Source organism: Typopeltis vanoorti, chromosome 4, assembly GCF_054136105.1.
Source record: "Typopeltis vanoorti isolate ZY-2024b chromosome 4, IOZ_Tvanoo_1.0, whole genome shotgun sequence".
Taxonomy (NCBI): domain Eukaryota; kingdom Metazoa; phylum Arthropoda; class Arachnida; order Uropygi; family Thelyphonidae; genus Typopeltis; species Typopeltis vanoorti.
In genome coordinates, this window is record NC_143552.1 from 169402001 (window position 1) to 169418404 (window position 16404).

At 36.4% G+C, this 16404-nt stretch overlaps 1 protein-coding gene across 5 annotated transcripts in view; it reads left to right on the forward strand.

Annotated features, from left to right (window-relative positions):
• LOC150107839 (branched-chain alpha-ketoacid dehydrogenase kinase-like) overlaps positions 1-16404 on the forward strand; it is a 309936-nt gene that overhangs the window by 46754 nt on the left and 246778 nt on the right. For all 5 annotated transcript variants that reach the window (XM_090392088.1, XM_090392087.1, XM_090392090.1 and 2 more), the window contains one exon: positions 196-426. In XM_090392088.1, coding sequence (XP_090248214.1) covers positions 205-426 — 222 coding nt within the window. In that variant the 5' untranslated portion in view covers positions 196-204. The remainder of the gene's footprint in view (positions 1-195; positions 427-16404) is intronic.

Below are 16404 nucleotides of genomic sequence, written 5' to 3' on the forward strand. Positions count from 1 at the left end.
TGCAATACTTGCAGGTGCAAACTTGACTTGTTTGTCTGTTTGCTTACTTGGGAAATGGAGTAAAACCAGGTTTAAATAGCTTGGTATCTTTAACATATATATATATACACACACACACACACACACACACACACACACACACACACACACACACACACAAACTAACTTGTACTTTTCTTATTTCTTGCATGTTAGTTCAACGCCATGGCCTTGTCATTAGAATATGTTATTTCAACAGACATGACTCGTAAATGTGCCATTCTTTTAGCATGGAATCCATTACAAGCTGCTTCAAAGAAACCCCAACTAATTACTTTAGCCTCTTTTCATACTGGAAATAGATGTGGACAATATCAGCCAAGAGAAAGATCTAGAACTGTGCAATCATTTTACAATCAGTCTGCTATTGATATTGCTGCTGCAAAGGTATGTCATAGAATCTTATAATTGTCTGTAGCTTAAATACTTGCATCTTTGGGTGCAGGTGCACAAAGTATTGCATGCTGGTTAATAGTTGGCCTTAAATTAGGTTGTTGATTTATGCTTATGTGAACATCTTCCAGTTTGAGAATTATCTAGTAATTTCCTTAGTTTCCCTCAAAAATTGTATTCCTCATTGCTGTCAACAAAAAAAAAAAAAAAAAAAAAAAAAAAGTTACTGTAATGCCACCTAGTGGACATAGTCTTAGATTGTTAATTTGCATTCAGTAGTGGCTCTTTACTTATGGTGAGTTTATTTTAAAATAGTTTTTGAACTTCAGCACTAAAGCAGGTTTGTAATATCTATGCTAAATTATCAAGGTTAATTCTCTACTATAGCATTGCACCTTTTTATAAATTTGTTGTTTAAAATAAAATAAAACTGGAAATTATTTACACACCCTGCATTCACAATCAACTCTGGCAATGCATTCCACTTGCCAAGAACTCCTCATGTAAGAATATCTACTCCTCATAGTTCTTCTCCACATCTTTATGCAACTTCCTGGGATATCCTCTTGTTCTTCCCATCTTAACATACACTCTTTTTTATAATTTTTGTCTCTATTAATCTGGTGGAATCCCTTAACTAACTTGAAGGTGTCTATCATATCTCCTCTTTTCCTCCCTATCTATCAAAATCTGCATAACGAACACTCCAGGGTCCCAATATCATGTTGGTCATTTGTGGAAACATTGCAGAGGGTCCAAATCACAAAGAAAACTAGGTGACCAAATTTGAGTCACCTAGTTTTGAGTCACCCAGTCAGTAGTCCATGTGTGGTCAGACCAATCTCTTATATAGAGGCATCACCACTGCCTTATCCCTAAAATGTCTATGTACTTTTTAATCAAAGCAACAATATGATGTGCATTCTTTGCAATACTTTGCCTCTAAAGTATAATACCTTGCATTCATTAATATTAATACTACAACCCTACTCATCTGTCCAGGCTTTTAAAAGTATTCAGATCTTCCTGTAAAGAATTGACATCAGCAATACTTCTGATAATTCCACCTAACTTATCATTAGCAAACATTTGACAATCCCCAGTCAATCCACACAACTTGCTGTTATCTTCAACCCATCTAACCAATCTTATGTGGTAATCTATCAAATGCCTTTGCAATGTTCAAGAAAGTCACTGTATATGATTCTCCCTTACCCAATGCATTCATCACCTTATCATAAAATGTAAGCAGATTGCTAACACAAGCTTGCCCTTCACAAACTCATGCTGACCATCATAGAGAATCTTTTGTCTATCGTCCCAGTCCTTTTATTTTATTCCTAATCAATTTCTCCAACACTGACCACAACTGCAGATATATAGACTGGTCTAAAACTGGAAACTTCTGTCTTATAACTATGTTTGTTGAGAGGTATTATTTTGCCTTCTTTCCACTTCTTAGGAACCTACCCCACTTCAAGATTCATTAAATAACCAGGTCAAGGACATGGCTAACTCTTTTGCACATTCTTTAAAAATAAATGGTGATATGTCATCTAACTCAAGCAACACTTGATACATCTGATTCTTTCACCTTTAATTCTCCTAATACTTACCTTCCTTCTACAAGTTGCATAACATCATTCACACCAGTATGATATATACTGATGAACTATTCATTAAATAATTCCATTATATCATTTGCTGTGGTTATTTCGCTACCATTACTGACCACTAGTGTCAACCTGCCATAATTATTTTTCCTCTTGCTTGCCACGTAGCAGAAAGATTTCCTTGGATTAGCTTTAATGACTGGCCAATTTCCTCTCATAATCTACTTTTTCTTTTTTAACCATCCTTTTCATTTTTCTAGCCTGCTGTTTATATTTGTCATGCACATGTTTACTACAAGTTATGGAGAAGGTGCAACTGTCTTGTACCTCCTACATAACTTTTACTACTACTGATTGTTTCATTTCACTGTTCATCCATCTCACTCCTCTATTTATTCACTTAACTCTAAGCTTATCTCTTTCACCTTTAATTCATTAAAAATATTTAATGAATTGTGGGTGATCATGTTCTATTATTTGTAGGGATTTGTGTTTTATCTCTTCCACTGTAACAATGGTCATGAAAAATGCTGATAAAATTAAAGCTGCAAGAAGGGAAACTGCTATATAACTTTTAAATATATATATATTGCTCAGATGTATATAATATAAAAATAACAGGAAATGATTACCAGACATAGAAATGTTTTGAGAAAATTTGGAGAAAAAAAAACAAAGCAAATAATAATGGTAAGTGCTTGCTGGACATAATAAATTTAGTTTAATCCTTTATCCCAGTGAGAGCAAACAAAGTTTGTGCCTGAAAATATCTTCAGGACTGAATATAGTGTTGTACTATCTTACCTGGGTAAGTAGTACAACACCAAGGCAACTCGTAGCAAAGGTGGAGCAAGCTACCAACACTCCTATCCCAGTATCTCCCATAATGCAAAACACATCTCCTTGTGGATATGTATACTGTTATGCATTAAAGGATTGGCTACTACCCAGACTAGTTTCGACCTTTATTGAGGTCTCTTCAGTGGGAGCCAGGCCCAGAGTTGGAGATACCAGGCAGAAGCAGTAGCAAGGTCATCTTTACCTATAGGAGTTGCCAAAAGGTTTGCCACCTTTTTTTATTAAATTACTCTGGATTTAATAAAAAATATTTATTAATAAATTTAATAAAAAAAGGTGGCAAACCTTTTGGCAACTCCTATAGGTAAAGATGACCTTGCTACTGCTTCTGCCTGGTATTTCCAACTCTGGGCCTGGCTCCCACTGAAGAGACCTCAATAAAGGTCGAAACTAGTCTGTGGCCAATCCCTTAATGCATAACAGTATACATATCCACAAGGAGATGTGTTTTGCATTATGGGAGATACTGGGATAGGAGTGTTGGTAGCTTGCTCCACCTTTGCCACGAGTTGCCTTGGTGTTGTACTACTTACCCAAGTAAGATAGTACAACATTATATTCAGCCCTGAAGATATTTTCAGGTGCAAACTTTGTTTGCTCTCACTGGGATAAAGGATTAAACTAAACTAAATTTATTATAGTCTAACCTAGTGAAAAATAAACTTTCAACAGCTTGCTGGACATGCTATAACATTGTGTTAGTTATTACTAACACCATGTTATAACATAAAAATCATACAAATCCATATGGGGAGAAGATTCAAGAAATAAAACTCTCATTGACTGTTATTGTTTTCCAATTGGTTCAGGACACAATAGTATACAGAGGATTTGAAATAGGAAGTGATCACTATTTAGTTTTGAGGAGGATAAAATTGAATTTCATATTGAAAAGAAGTGTAAGAAAGTTAAAATGAATCAAAGTTGAGTAGCTTTCAGAGATGAACTGTAGACTCATACACACAAACATCATTGAAGAAAAAATGAGAGTTCGAAACAAACAAACCTTTGAGATTCAATGCCAAACTGTGAAGAAAACATTGATTCAGCCAGAGAACCATGTGGTGAGGTTGTCTGTAAGGATAGAAAAATCATAACTCTGTGATGGATGTTAAAATTTTTTACTATGGTTCTGTCACTGCTTGGTTCGTTTAACAGTCTTTCAAAGTAATTACTCCAGGCATCTAGGATATCCTTATCATCAGTTTTCATATCACCATTATCATCTTTGATTCCTTGTACAGTGTTCTTTTTTCCATTTCTGGGCTTCTTCAATAGCCTCCAGAACATTTTGCTACCTTCCTGATATTTATTTTCCCTACTCTTACCAGTCTCCCAATGACTTGTTTAGATACTTTTACACATATTTTAGCTCTTGCATTTTTCTCTGTATTCTTTTAGGGCATCTGCCAACTTATTTGCTAGGAATTTTTGGTATGCTTTCTTCTTTTCCAGGACTGCTTCTTTAACTTCTTGCGTCCACCATGGTGTTCTTATTTTTTTATACTTGTAGACAACTTCATCACATATCTCCTTAGCTGAATCAATCAATCTCTTTTTCAGAGATTGCCACTAAGACTCCAAGATTTGGTTCTTGTTTTCAATTTGTTTAATTTTTTCTTTGATAATGTTTATATAGCTGAGTCTACAATTTACCTGTGAAAGCTGGTAGACTTTAATTCTTTTTAAAACTTTTTCACATACTGTTCTTTTCAATGCGATTTTTATCACATTGAAATTTTCCATTTTTATCCTGCTTAGTACTAAGTAATGGTTGCTTCCAATTTCAAATCCTCTGTACACTCTTGTATCCTGAACCAGCATGATGATATTACTATCAATAATGACATAGTCAGTGAGGCTTTTCTTATTTCTTGTCTTCTCTCCATGTGAACTTGTGCACATCTCTATGTTGAAACATAGTGTTAGTAATGACTAGTCTCTATCTTGAACAGAAATCCAACAGATATTTACCATTATTATTAGCTTTTTCTTTTCTGCAAATTTTCTCACAATGTTTCTATATCCCTGGTGAGATTCATTTCTTACTCTGCTGTTCAGATCTCCAACAAGGACCACTTTTTCCATTTTCTTTATGTCAGCTGCCTGTTCTAATTCCTCCACCTCTTCAGAAGAACCTTCTGTGGGATCATAGGCACAAATAAGTTTCATTGTCCATGTTCCCATTTTGAAGTTTGCCCACATAACTACTTGAAACTACATTCCAATCAAGAAGTTTATTTTCATGTTTGGTGTTGAATGCTATTGCTACTCCTTCCTTCCTTCCTTCCTTGATCATTATTGCCTGAAAATAACATTGTTTCAGTAAGGAAATGCCGTGAGTAGACATATTAATTAAAATTATAATAATGGAATTAACTCGCATACAATATTTATTAGTAGAATTTTTGCCTGAGTATCACAGGCATTTTCAGTACATGTAAAAGCTAATTAATAACTGACAATTCCAAAAGGCGCCACCTAAGTAGCTGATGTAAGATAACTAAAAAAGGTCATTAAATTTCTTAATTTATTTAAAAATAAATAAAATAGATAAATAAATTATATATACAATTTAAAAAGTTAGTACTTTTTAAATCGGCTAATCTTTCCTATCTCCCACAATGGGTATAGACGTAGACCATCAGATCTGTTTAAGTTAGGAAAGTGAAGTAAAGTTTCACGTTTCTTTATAAAGCCGTTCAATGAGGAACCAACTTTTGTGAAGGACTCGTCTTGTTCCACTGAACTCTGTCTAGTGTTGATGGCATGCTCTGCAAGTCCAGACTGTTCAGGTTCAAGGTATTGAATATAAGACGTGTTCTTCTAGCTGAATATAAGCAGATCTTCCTGTTTGTCCAAAATAAGATAACCCACAAGAGCAAGGAATCTGGTAGACACCTGGATAACTGAGATGTGGAAGCTTGTTCTTTGGAGAAGAGAAAAAGGTGGAGATTTTTCTGATTGTTCGAAAGGCAACAAAAATTAGTTTTTAAACTTTTGCTATGCGTCCTCTCCCTTATGAGCACATAAGGGAGAGGAATATGTTATTTCTTCTGTATTTGAAGAGGAAGATATATCAAATCTACTCAAAGCTCTTTTGCTGAAGGAATTCTTATCCATTAGAATAAAAAAAGAGGAAATAATATATTGCAATTCTTTCTGTAATAGTTCAATTGAAATACAAAAAAAAGTGGGCCCGATGAACCAGTGTTTTAATAGTGCCCACCTTTTGACTGGGATGGTGATGAGATTCAGCATGCATATAATGACCTGTATGAGTCTTCTTCCTATAGACTGAGAAATGTTGGTTACCATCTGGTTGATGAAGAATTAAAAGATCTAAAAAGGTTAACTGCTTATTTACTTATACTTCTAGGGCAGGGATCTTCAACTCTAGCCTGAAGATCTCTTTGCCATGGCCCACCGGCCATTTTGAAAAAATAACTACTTAACATTGAAAGGCGATTAAATAAAAAATAATTTCAATGAAGCCCGCAGGCCACTAAGCTATACTGTGGTATTTAGAATTGTAAGATGCTTTCCAGATTCACAAGGAACACTGTGCATTTGATATTTTACATAATATTTATTTTTTATAGGATTTTAAATAGACATGCTTCTTCAGCCATCTACAAGCGGTACTAAGTACTAGTATTAACATCGCAGGTTTTTAATGATGACTGAAGCAATAGTTCATTTGAGTGCGCTGTCTAGTGCCTTCCAGATACATCTCGAAGGTTCTCGATACTTTTTCATATTGTATTCTCATATAAATACAAGATCTCATCCACAGTCAGTCAGTCAGTCGTGAAACAGTGTGATATTTGTGTATAAGTGCCAGCAGGTTCGTCATGTCGGCCATAGCCTATTGTGGTTTTATATTGCCAGATTTTTTTCATTAGTGTGAGACATATTCAGTGGATAATAACCATTACACTGCTATTTTGGATCATTTTTTGAGTTCACCTTCCATCACTATGGCATCTATGAGTAAAAAGTGCAAATAAAGTATTCTTGTTGGATTTTAATGAAAAGTGGACCAATTTGTACTTTTTTGTGCTGATCGATGATATGCCAATGTGTTTAATTTGTTGCGAGTCAGTGGCAGTATCAAAAAAAAACAATATAAAATGACACTATGAGACAAAGCATGCATCCAATTTCGATCACCTTCAAGGGCGGCTTCGGGTGGACAAAGAGATTTAAAATGCCAGCAGGGTATGTTTAAAATGCAGAGGGAAGAGAGCAAAGCTTGCATCAAAGTAAGTTATGTAATAGCTGAAAAAAATTGCTAAAAAAATCAAAAACCTTCTTGGATGGCGAGTTTGTGCAAGAGTGTCTCATCACTGCTGGGGATATTCTGTGCCCAATAATGAGGAAGTGTTTAAAAAACCGAGTTTGTCAGGGGCAACTGTAGCACGACGTGTCGAAGAACTTGCCAATGACATTGAAGGAACTTTAAAAAAATGGTCATCCGAATTTACGTCATATTCACTTGCTTTAGATGAGAGCACAGATGCGAAGGATACAGCACAACTGGCTATCTTTGTCCGTAGCATTGATCAACAATTCAATGTGACAAAAGAACTGCTAGCACTCCTTCATATGAAGGGAACGACAAAACGCACTGATATTCTTGAAGCCCCCAAGAAAACTCCCCAGTGTTTCGACCTAAACAAACCTTGAGGGTGTGGTAACTGATGGTGCCCCTGCTATGGTGGGAAAGAATGGAGGGTTTGCTGCTCTTACGGAAAGAACCGGAACTAGAAGGAAAACATTTCGTCCACGAGAGTACAGATGCGAAGGATACAGCACAACTGGCTATCTTTGTCCGTAGCATTGATCAACAATTCATTGTGACAAAAGAACTGCTAGCACTCCTTCCTATGAAGGGAACAACAAAACGCACTGATATTCTTGAAGCCCCCAAGAAAACGCCCCAGTGTTTCGACCTAAACGAACCTTGAGGGTGTGGTAACTGATGGTGCCCCTGCTATGGTGGGAAAGAATGGAGGGTTTGCTGCTCTTACGGAAAGAACCGGAACTAGAAGGAAAACATTTCATCCATTACCGCTGTTTAATCCACCAGGAGAATTTCTGCAGAAAAACCATTGGATTTGAGAATGTCATGAAAGTTATTGTGACTGTCATCAGCATTATTGCGGCAAGAGTATTGAATCATCGTCAATTCGAAGAGTTTTTGATCCAAGAGTGCGAAGCGGATCACTGCAATGTGGTTTATTATAATGATGTGCGTTGGTTGAGCAGAGGGAAGGTTCTTAAAAGAGTCTTTGACTTGAGGAGCAAAATACAGCAGCTCCTGCAAACCAAGAGGAAGCCTATTGCGGAATTCAATGATCCGAAGAAGATGACAGATTTTGCCTTTGTGACCAACATCTCATTGCATATGAATGACCTAAATATGCTGCTACAATCCAAAGATCAATATGTGTGCACACTGTTTGATCACATCAAAGCTTTTGTGGCCAAGCTCAAACTCTGGGAGGCACAACTCGCAAAAAAAGACTTAACTCATTTTCAGCTTCTCACCGAGTCCAACTGTTCGTCTCTTGATGAATACGCTAAAAAATTAGCCGTGTGGCGAAGTGAGTTCGAAGAGAGATTTAGTGATTTATTTTCAATGCCATTCAGTATCAGTGCTGCCGAAATGCCAGGCTCAGTATACAAATGGAGCTGCTTGGACTCCAAAACAACTCTTCTTTGAGATAAAAATTATTCCATATGCCCTTGCTTACATTTTACAAAGACTACATTTCTGAGGACGCATTCCCTAATCTTGGCTGGCATGCTTTGAAGATATGTGCTTTGTTAGGAAGCACATACCTATGTGAGCAGTTCTTCTCCAGAATGAAGCATGTGAACTCCAAGACAAGAACTCAGATTACGGACCAACATCTTGAGAACACTCTGTGCATAACAACTTTCAACATTGATGCCAACATCGACAAGTTGCCCATTGACATTGTAATAAATGAATGTTTTCTTCATTAAATTATCTTTTTTTCAAGTATTGATTGTATTTACTTATCATTAATCCAACACCTACCTAGGCTCTTAAAGCTGAGTTTGTTTATTTTTATAGGATTTTATGTCAAGTATCAAATGCACAGCATTCCTTGTGAATCTGGAAAGCATCTTACAATTCTAAATAGTGCAGTATAGCTCAGTGGTCGTCAGGCTTCATTGAAATTTCTAATGCGGCCTGCACGGTCTGAAAGGTTGAAAACCCCCTGTTCTAGGGTGAACTAGATCCTTGGATAAAGTGCATTTAATTTAGAGGAAACTGTTGCAATTCATGAGAAGAGCCATTCCAGATAGCAAAAATGTTATCTACATAATCTGAACCAATGAGTAGGCCTAGGTGAAATGTTGTGAAAAATACGTTGTTCAACGTGCTCCATAAAGAAGTTGGTAGTAGCAGGAGAAATAGCATTAGCAATTGCTTTTCCTTTTGTTTTGTTGATATAACTTATTTTTAAAAGAAAAATAACCAGAATGTATTACAAAATCATCATCAAATTCCTGCCATGTACCCTCAAGAGGTGTACAGGATATGATAGTACTACATGAAAAATTTACATCATTACCAACTTCCTATCTACAATTTTCCTCCAAATCAGTCTTACTCATCGAGACCCCAACATTACTAGATCTTATATTTCTATCGTCTAAGGCACTTTGTACTGTATTAATCCACCTATATCTTGGTCTTCCTCTGGGTCGTTTTCCTGCCAACTTGGCAGAGAACACTTCTTTTGCTAATCTTTCCTCGCCCATTCTGTTTAAGTGACCATACCACCTGAGATTAGCTCTGCTAATGCATTCCTGGATGCTGACAATGTCAAGTTCTTTCCTAATATCCTCGTTTTTAATATGATATTGCCATTGATGCCATCTGTTCACGCCTATAATCTTTCTCAGGACTCTCATATCTGCGGTCTCTAGTCTTTGGTCAAGTGTTTTACTTCTGACCCAGCTCTCAGATCCACAAGTTAAAACTGAGTTGAACACTGTCTTGTATACAGCTAATTTAGTGTTCTGACTAATTTCTCTCTTATTCCATATGAATTTTTTCAATTGACTTCCCACCATACCAGCTTTGTTGATTCTGTTGTCTATTTCAACATTTAATTTACCATCTTCACTAAAAATTGTGCCTAAGTAGCTGAAATGTTTTACTTGTTCCACAGGTTCTCCATTCACAACACAGGTGACATTTTCAATGATTCTGCCTATTTTCATTGTCTTTTTAACGCTGATCTTCATACCATATCTATTACAACAGTTATTCAATTTAGTCAGAGAATCTTGCAGACTTGTAGCGGATTTATTTAGAAGTATAACATCATCCGCATAAAGCAAAGAGCTGATATTAACATTTCAAATTTTGATATCATGTTTAATACCACTTTCCTTCATAATGTGATCCATATAGATAATGAATAACAGAGGGGGTAATGTACATCCTTGTCTCACACCAGATTTAACATTAAACCATCTTCCTGTACTTCCTTCAATTCTAACTGCTGACTTACAACTCAAATAAAGACTAAGTATTGCTTGATATAATGCCCCATTGACACCATATAACTGTAGCGTATTGAATGGCTTCTCTCTTGGCACCTTGTCATATGCCTTTTCCAAATCGACAAAACTTAAATACAGATCTTTGTTATATTCCCATGCTTTCTCGACTATTTGTTGTAAAGTGAAGATCTGATCCTGACAGCCTCTATTTGGCCTGAGTCCAGCTTGTTCTTCACCAAGATTTTATTACACAATTCTTCTCAACTGTTTCTCAAGTATACTTGCATAGATCTTGCCAGGAACACTCAGTAGGGTAATACCTCTGTAATTTTCACATTCAGTTTTATTTCCCTTTTTATATATGGGTACTATGAGAGCTCTACTCCAATCATCGGGAATTCGTCCCTCTGTCCAGGCTTTCTGAACTAGCAGTGCAGCCACTGTAAGACTCCTGTACTACCATACTTCAGCATTTCTATTCGAATATCATCTACTCCTGCTGCCTTTCCACATTTCAAGCCTTCGATGGCTCTTTCTACTTGAAGTATGGATATGTATTCCTGACTGCATGCCTTGTCAGTGTTTTTTACCACTGTGCTGTCATCACTGCTTGTTTCATTTAGCAGATTTTCAAAGGTTTTCATGTCACCTTTATCATCTCTAACTCCTTTTACAGCACTCTTTCCTCCATTCTTAAGCGTCTTCAACAACCTCCAGAATATTTTGCCACCTTCTTGATATTTGTTTTCTATATTCTTGCCAAAATCCTCCCATGACTTTTGTTTAGCTAGTTTAACACAGTGTTTAGCTTTCTTACATTTGTCTCTGTATTCTCTAAGAGCACAAGCTGACTTATTCGCTAGGAACTTTTGATATGCTTTCTTCTTTTCCTTCACTGCCTCTTTAACTTCCTGTGTCCACCATGGAATTCTAATTTTTCTCTCCTTGCAGACAACTTCACCACATGCCGCTCTAGCTGAATCTATGAGGGCTTTCTTCAAGGCTTGCCACTGAATCTCCAAGGGTTGGTTCCTGTTCTCAAACTCTATCATTTTTTCTTCAATAATCTTTGTGTATTTTAGTCTACAGTTCCCATCTGAGAGCTGCTCAACTTTTATTCACTTTAAAGCTTTCTTACATGTTATTCTTTTCAATATGAAATTCAATTTTATCCTGCTCAAGACTAAATAGTGATCACTTCCAATTTCAAATCCTCTGTACATTCCGATGTCCTGCACCTGCATCACTATCCACAATAACATAGTCAATGAGACTTTTCTTATTCCTAGCCTCTTCTCTCCATGTGAATTTGTGCACATTTTTATGTTGGAACATGGTGTTAGTAATAACCAGTCCATGTCCTGAGCAGAAATGCAACAGATATTTGCCATTATTATTAGCTTTACTCTTTTCTCCAAATTTTCCCAAAATATTTCTGTATGTCTCACAATCATTTCCTACTCTATTTAGATCCCCATCATGGACCAACTTTTCCTTTTTCATTGTGTCAGTTGCTTTTTGTAATGCTTCAAAAAATTCCTCCACTTCTACCTTAGTAGAACCTTCTGTGGGACCATAGGCACAAAAGTCTCATTGTCCAGTTCCCCATTCTCATATTTGCTCACATTACTCTACTTGAGACCGACTGACATTGAAGAAGATTAGACTCGTATTTTTTGTTGAATACTATGGCTACTCCTTCTTTTCCTTGATTGTCATTGCCTGAATCTAACATTTTGTATTCATTGCTCAGAAATATCTCACCAGTTTTTGCCTTTTTTGTTTGTCACCCCTATTATGTCGATCTGGTACTTATCTAATTCCTCAGCTAGCTCCATTTCTTTGCCATTCAGGCTTCTTATGTTGATAGTACCGATCTTTAACTCTAGTGATGTTGAGTTGGGGTGCGTTTTCAGATTTGTTCCAGTAACTGAATTTTCGCTGTTCGCCCTGGTTCCCTGGCGAAAACAATGGTGGCCTTGTTTAACTGGGCGATGCCCCAGCTGGCATGAAATTTTGTCATGTTGTATCATCATTTTGTATATTGGTTTAAGCCAATAAGGATGCAATTTGGTTAGTTAAATCCCAAATTGCCAGCCCATCCTTGTTCGTTCAGTATCCAAGTAGATACCCAAAAGGGTGCACCACGAGAAGGTGAGGATTGGATGTTAGGTCAGAAGCTCTGGTCGGTTCTCTGCATTCCTTTAAAGGCTATGTGGAGGTCTCCCCTCAGTTATACAGCTTTGACCCTTAAGCACCCCATTATAATATCAAAGATTTTAAATGTTTGAAAAGGAAATTCTTGTTGCAGTAATTCAAAGATGTCAGGTAAAGGAACATTAGTAAATAATGAAACCACATCCAAACTGATCATAACATCCAAAGTGTCCAAATGAAGACCTGAAATTTTATTTTTGAAATCCAAAGTATTTTTTATATAAATAGCAGTTCTTCTAGTTGAAGAAGAGAGTAAATTTGATAAAGATTTTGATATTTTGGTCTTAATGGAATACCTGGTTTATGAACTTTTGGAAGACAATACAATCTAGGTGGATGACTGAAGAAGGTTTTAAGTTTTTTCTTTTGATCTTCATCCCATGTAGATACATTATCTATAAGAGAATTAAGTCTTTAATTGACTCCCAGTAGGAATCTGATGTGAGGGGCCTGTAAGTTGAATACTCGTGGAGTAATGGAGACATTTTTCTCTCATATTTTCTTTTATCTTGAATAACTATTCAAGATAGAAGAGAATATGAGAGAAAAATGTCTTTCTTTGAACAACTTACTTTTGACAACATTTCGCCTAGACCTATTCATTGGTTCAGATATGTAGATGACATTTTTGCTATCTGGATTGGCTCTTTTGATGAGCTGCAACAGTTTCTCTCTCTAAATTAAATGCACTTCATCCAAGGATCCAGTTCACCCTAGAAATAGAAGTAAATAAGCAATTAGCCTTTTTAGATCTTTTAATTCTTTGCCAACCAGATGGTAACCTACATTTCCCAGTCATACAGGCCATTATATTCATGCTGAATCTCATCACCATCCCTGTCAAAAGGTGGGAACTATTAAAATACTATTTCATCGGGCTCGCTCCTTTTGTTCTTCAATTGAACTATTACAGAAAGAATTGCAATATATTATTTCCTCTTTTTTATCTAATGGATATATCATCATCATCATCATCATCAAATTCCTGCCATGTACCCTCAAGGGGTGTACAGGATATGACAGTACTACATGAAAAAATTACATCATTACTAACTTCCTATCTACAATTTTCCTCCAAATCAGTCTGTTACTTGTCAAGACTCCAACATTATCAGATCTTATATTTCTATCGTCTAAGGCACTTTGTACCGTATCAATCCACCTATATCTTGGTCTTCCTCTGGGTCGTTTTCCTGCCAACCTGGCAGAGAACACTTGTTTTGCTAATCTTTCCTCTCCCATTCTATTTAAGTGACCATACCATCTGAGATTAGCTCTGCTAACGCATTCCTGGATGCTGACAATGTCAAGTTCTTTCCTAATATCCTCATTTTTAATATGATATTGCCATTGATGCCATCTGTTCACGCCTCTAATCTTTCTCAGGACTCTCATATCTGCGGTCTCTAGTCTTTGGTCAAGTGTTTTACTTCTGACCCAGCTCTCAGATCCATAAGTTAAAATTGGTTTGAACACAGTCTTGTATACAGCTAATTTAGTGTTCCGACTAATTTCTTTCTTATTCCATATGAATTTATTCAATTGACTTCCCACGATACCAGCTTTGCTGATTCTGTTGTCTATTTCTATATTTAGTTTACCATCTTCAGTAAAAATTGTGCCTAAGTAGCTGAAATGTTTTACTTGTTCCACAGGTTCTCCATTCACAACACAGTTGACATTTTCAATGATTCTGCCTATTTTCATTGTCTTTGTCTTTTTATTGCTGACCTTCATACCATATGTATTACAACAGCTATTCAATTTAGTCAGAGAATCTTGCAGACTTGTAGCGGATTTATTTAGAAGTATAACATCATCCGCATAAAGCAAAGAGCTGACATTAACATCTCCAATTTTGATGTCAGGTTTAATACCACATTCCTTCATAATGTGATCCATATAGATAATGAATAACAGGGGGGATAATGTACATCCTTGTCTCACACCAGATTTAACATTAAACCATCTTCCTGTACTTCCTTCAATTCTAACTGCTGAATCACAACTCAAATAAAGACTAAGTATTGCTTGATATAATGCCCCATTGACACCATATAACTGCAGCGTATTGAATAGCTTCTCTCTTGGCACCTTGTCATATGCCTTTTCCAAATCGACAAAACTTAAATACAGATCTTTGTTATATTCCCATGCTTTCTCGACTATTTGTCGTAAAGTGAAGATCTGATCCTGACAGCCTCTATTTGGCCTGAATCCAGCTTGTTCTTCACCAAGCTTTTCTTCCACAATTCTTCTCAACCGTTTCTCAAGTATACTTGCATAGATCTTGCTAGGAACACTCAGTAGGGAAATACCTCTGTAATTCTCACATTCAGTTTTATTTCCCTTTTTATATATGGGTACTATGAGAGCTCTACTCCAATCATTGGGAATTCGTCCCTCTGTCCAGGCTTTCTGAACTATGCAGTGCAGCCACTGTAAGACTCTTATACCACCATACTTCAGCATTTCTGGTCGAATATCATCTACTCCTGCTGCCTTTCCACATTTCAAGCCTTTGATGGCTTTTTCTACTTCAAGTATGGATATGTATTCCTGACTGCATGCCTGGTCAGTGTTTTTTATCACTGTGCTGTCATCACTGCTTGTTTCATTTAGCAGTTTTTCAAAGTAATTACTCCATACTTCAAGGATATCTTTTTCTCCTGTTTTCATTTCACCTTTATCATCTCTAATTCCTTTTACAGCACTCTTTCCTCCATTCCTAAGCTTCTTCAACAACCTCCAGAATATTTTGCCACCTTCTTGATATTTATTTTCTATATTCTTGCCAAAGTCCTCCCATGACTTTTGTTTAGCTAGTTTTACACACTGTTTAGCTTTCTTACATTTGTCTCTGTATTCTGTAAGAGTAACAGCTGCCTTATTTGCCAGGAACTTTTGATATGCTTTCTTCTTTTCCTTCACTGCCTCTTTAACTTCCTGTGTCCACCAGGGAGTTCTGATTTTTTTATCCTTGCACACAACCTCACCACATGCCTCTCTGGCAGAATCAATCAATGTTTCCTTCAGAGTTTGCCACTGAATCTCCAAGGTTTGATTCCTGTTCTCAAACTCTTTCGTTTTCTTTTCAATAATATTTCTGTATTTTAGTCTACAGTTCACATCTGAGAGCTGCTCAACTTTTATTCGCTTTAAAACTTTCTTACATGTTATTCTTTTCAATATGAAATTCAATTTTATCCTGCTCAAGACTAAATAGTGATCACTTCCAATTTCAAATCCTCTGTACACTCTGGTGTCCTGCACCAGGGAGAAAACATCACTATCAACAATAACATAGTCAATGAGACTTTTCTTATTCCTAGCCTCTTCTCTCCATGTGAATTTGTGCAGATTTTTATGTTGGAACATGGTGTTAGTAATAACCAGTCCATGTCCTGAGCAGAAATCCAACAGATATTTGCCATTATTATTAGCTTTGCTCTTTTCTCCAAATTTTCCCAAAATATTTTTGTATGTCTCACAATCATTTCCTACTCTACTATTTAGATCCCCAACAAGGACCAACTTTTCCTTTTTCATTGTGTCAGTTGCTTTTTCTAAAGCATCAAAAAATTCCTCCACTTCTACCTTAGTAGAACCTTCTGTGGGACCATAGGCACAAATAAGTCTCATTGTCCAGTTCCCCATTCTCATATTTGCCCACATTACTCTACTTGAGACTGACTGCCATTCAAGAAGATTAGCCTCGTATTTTGTGTTGAAT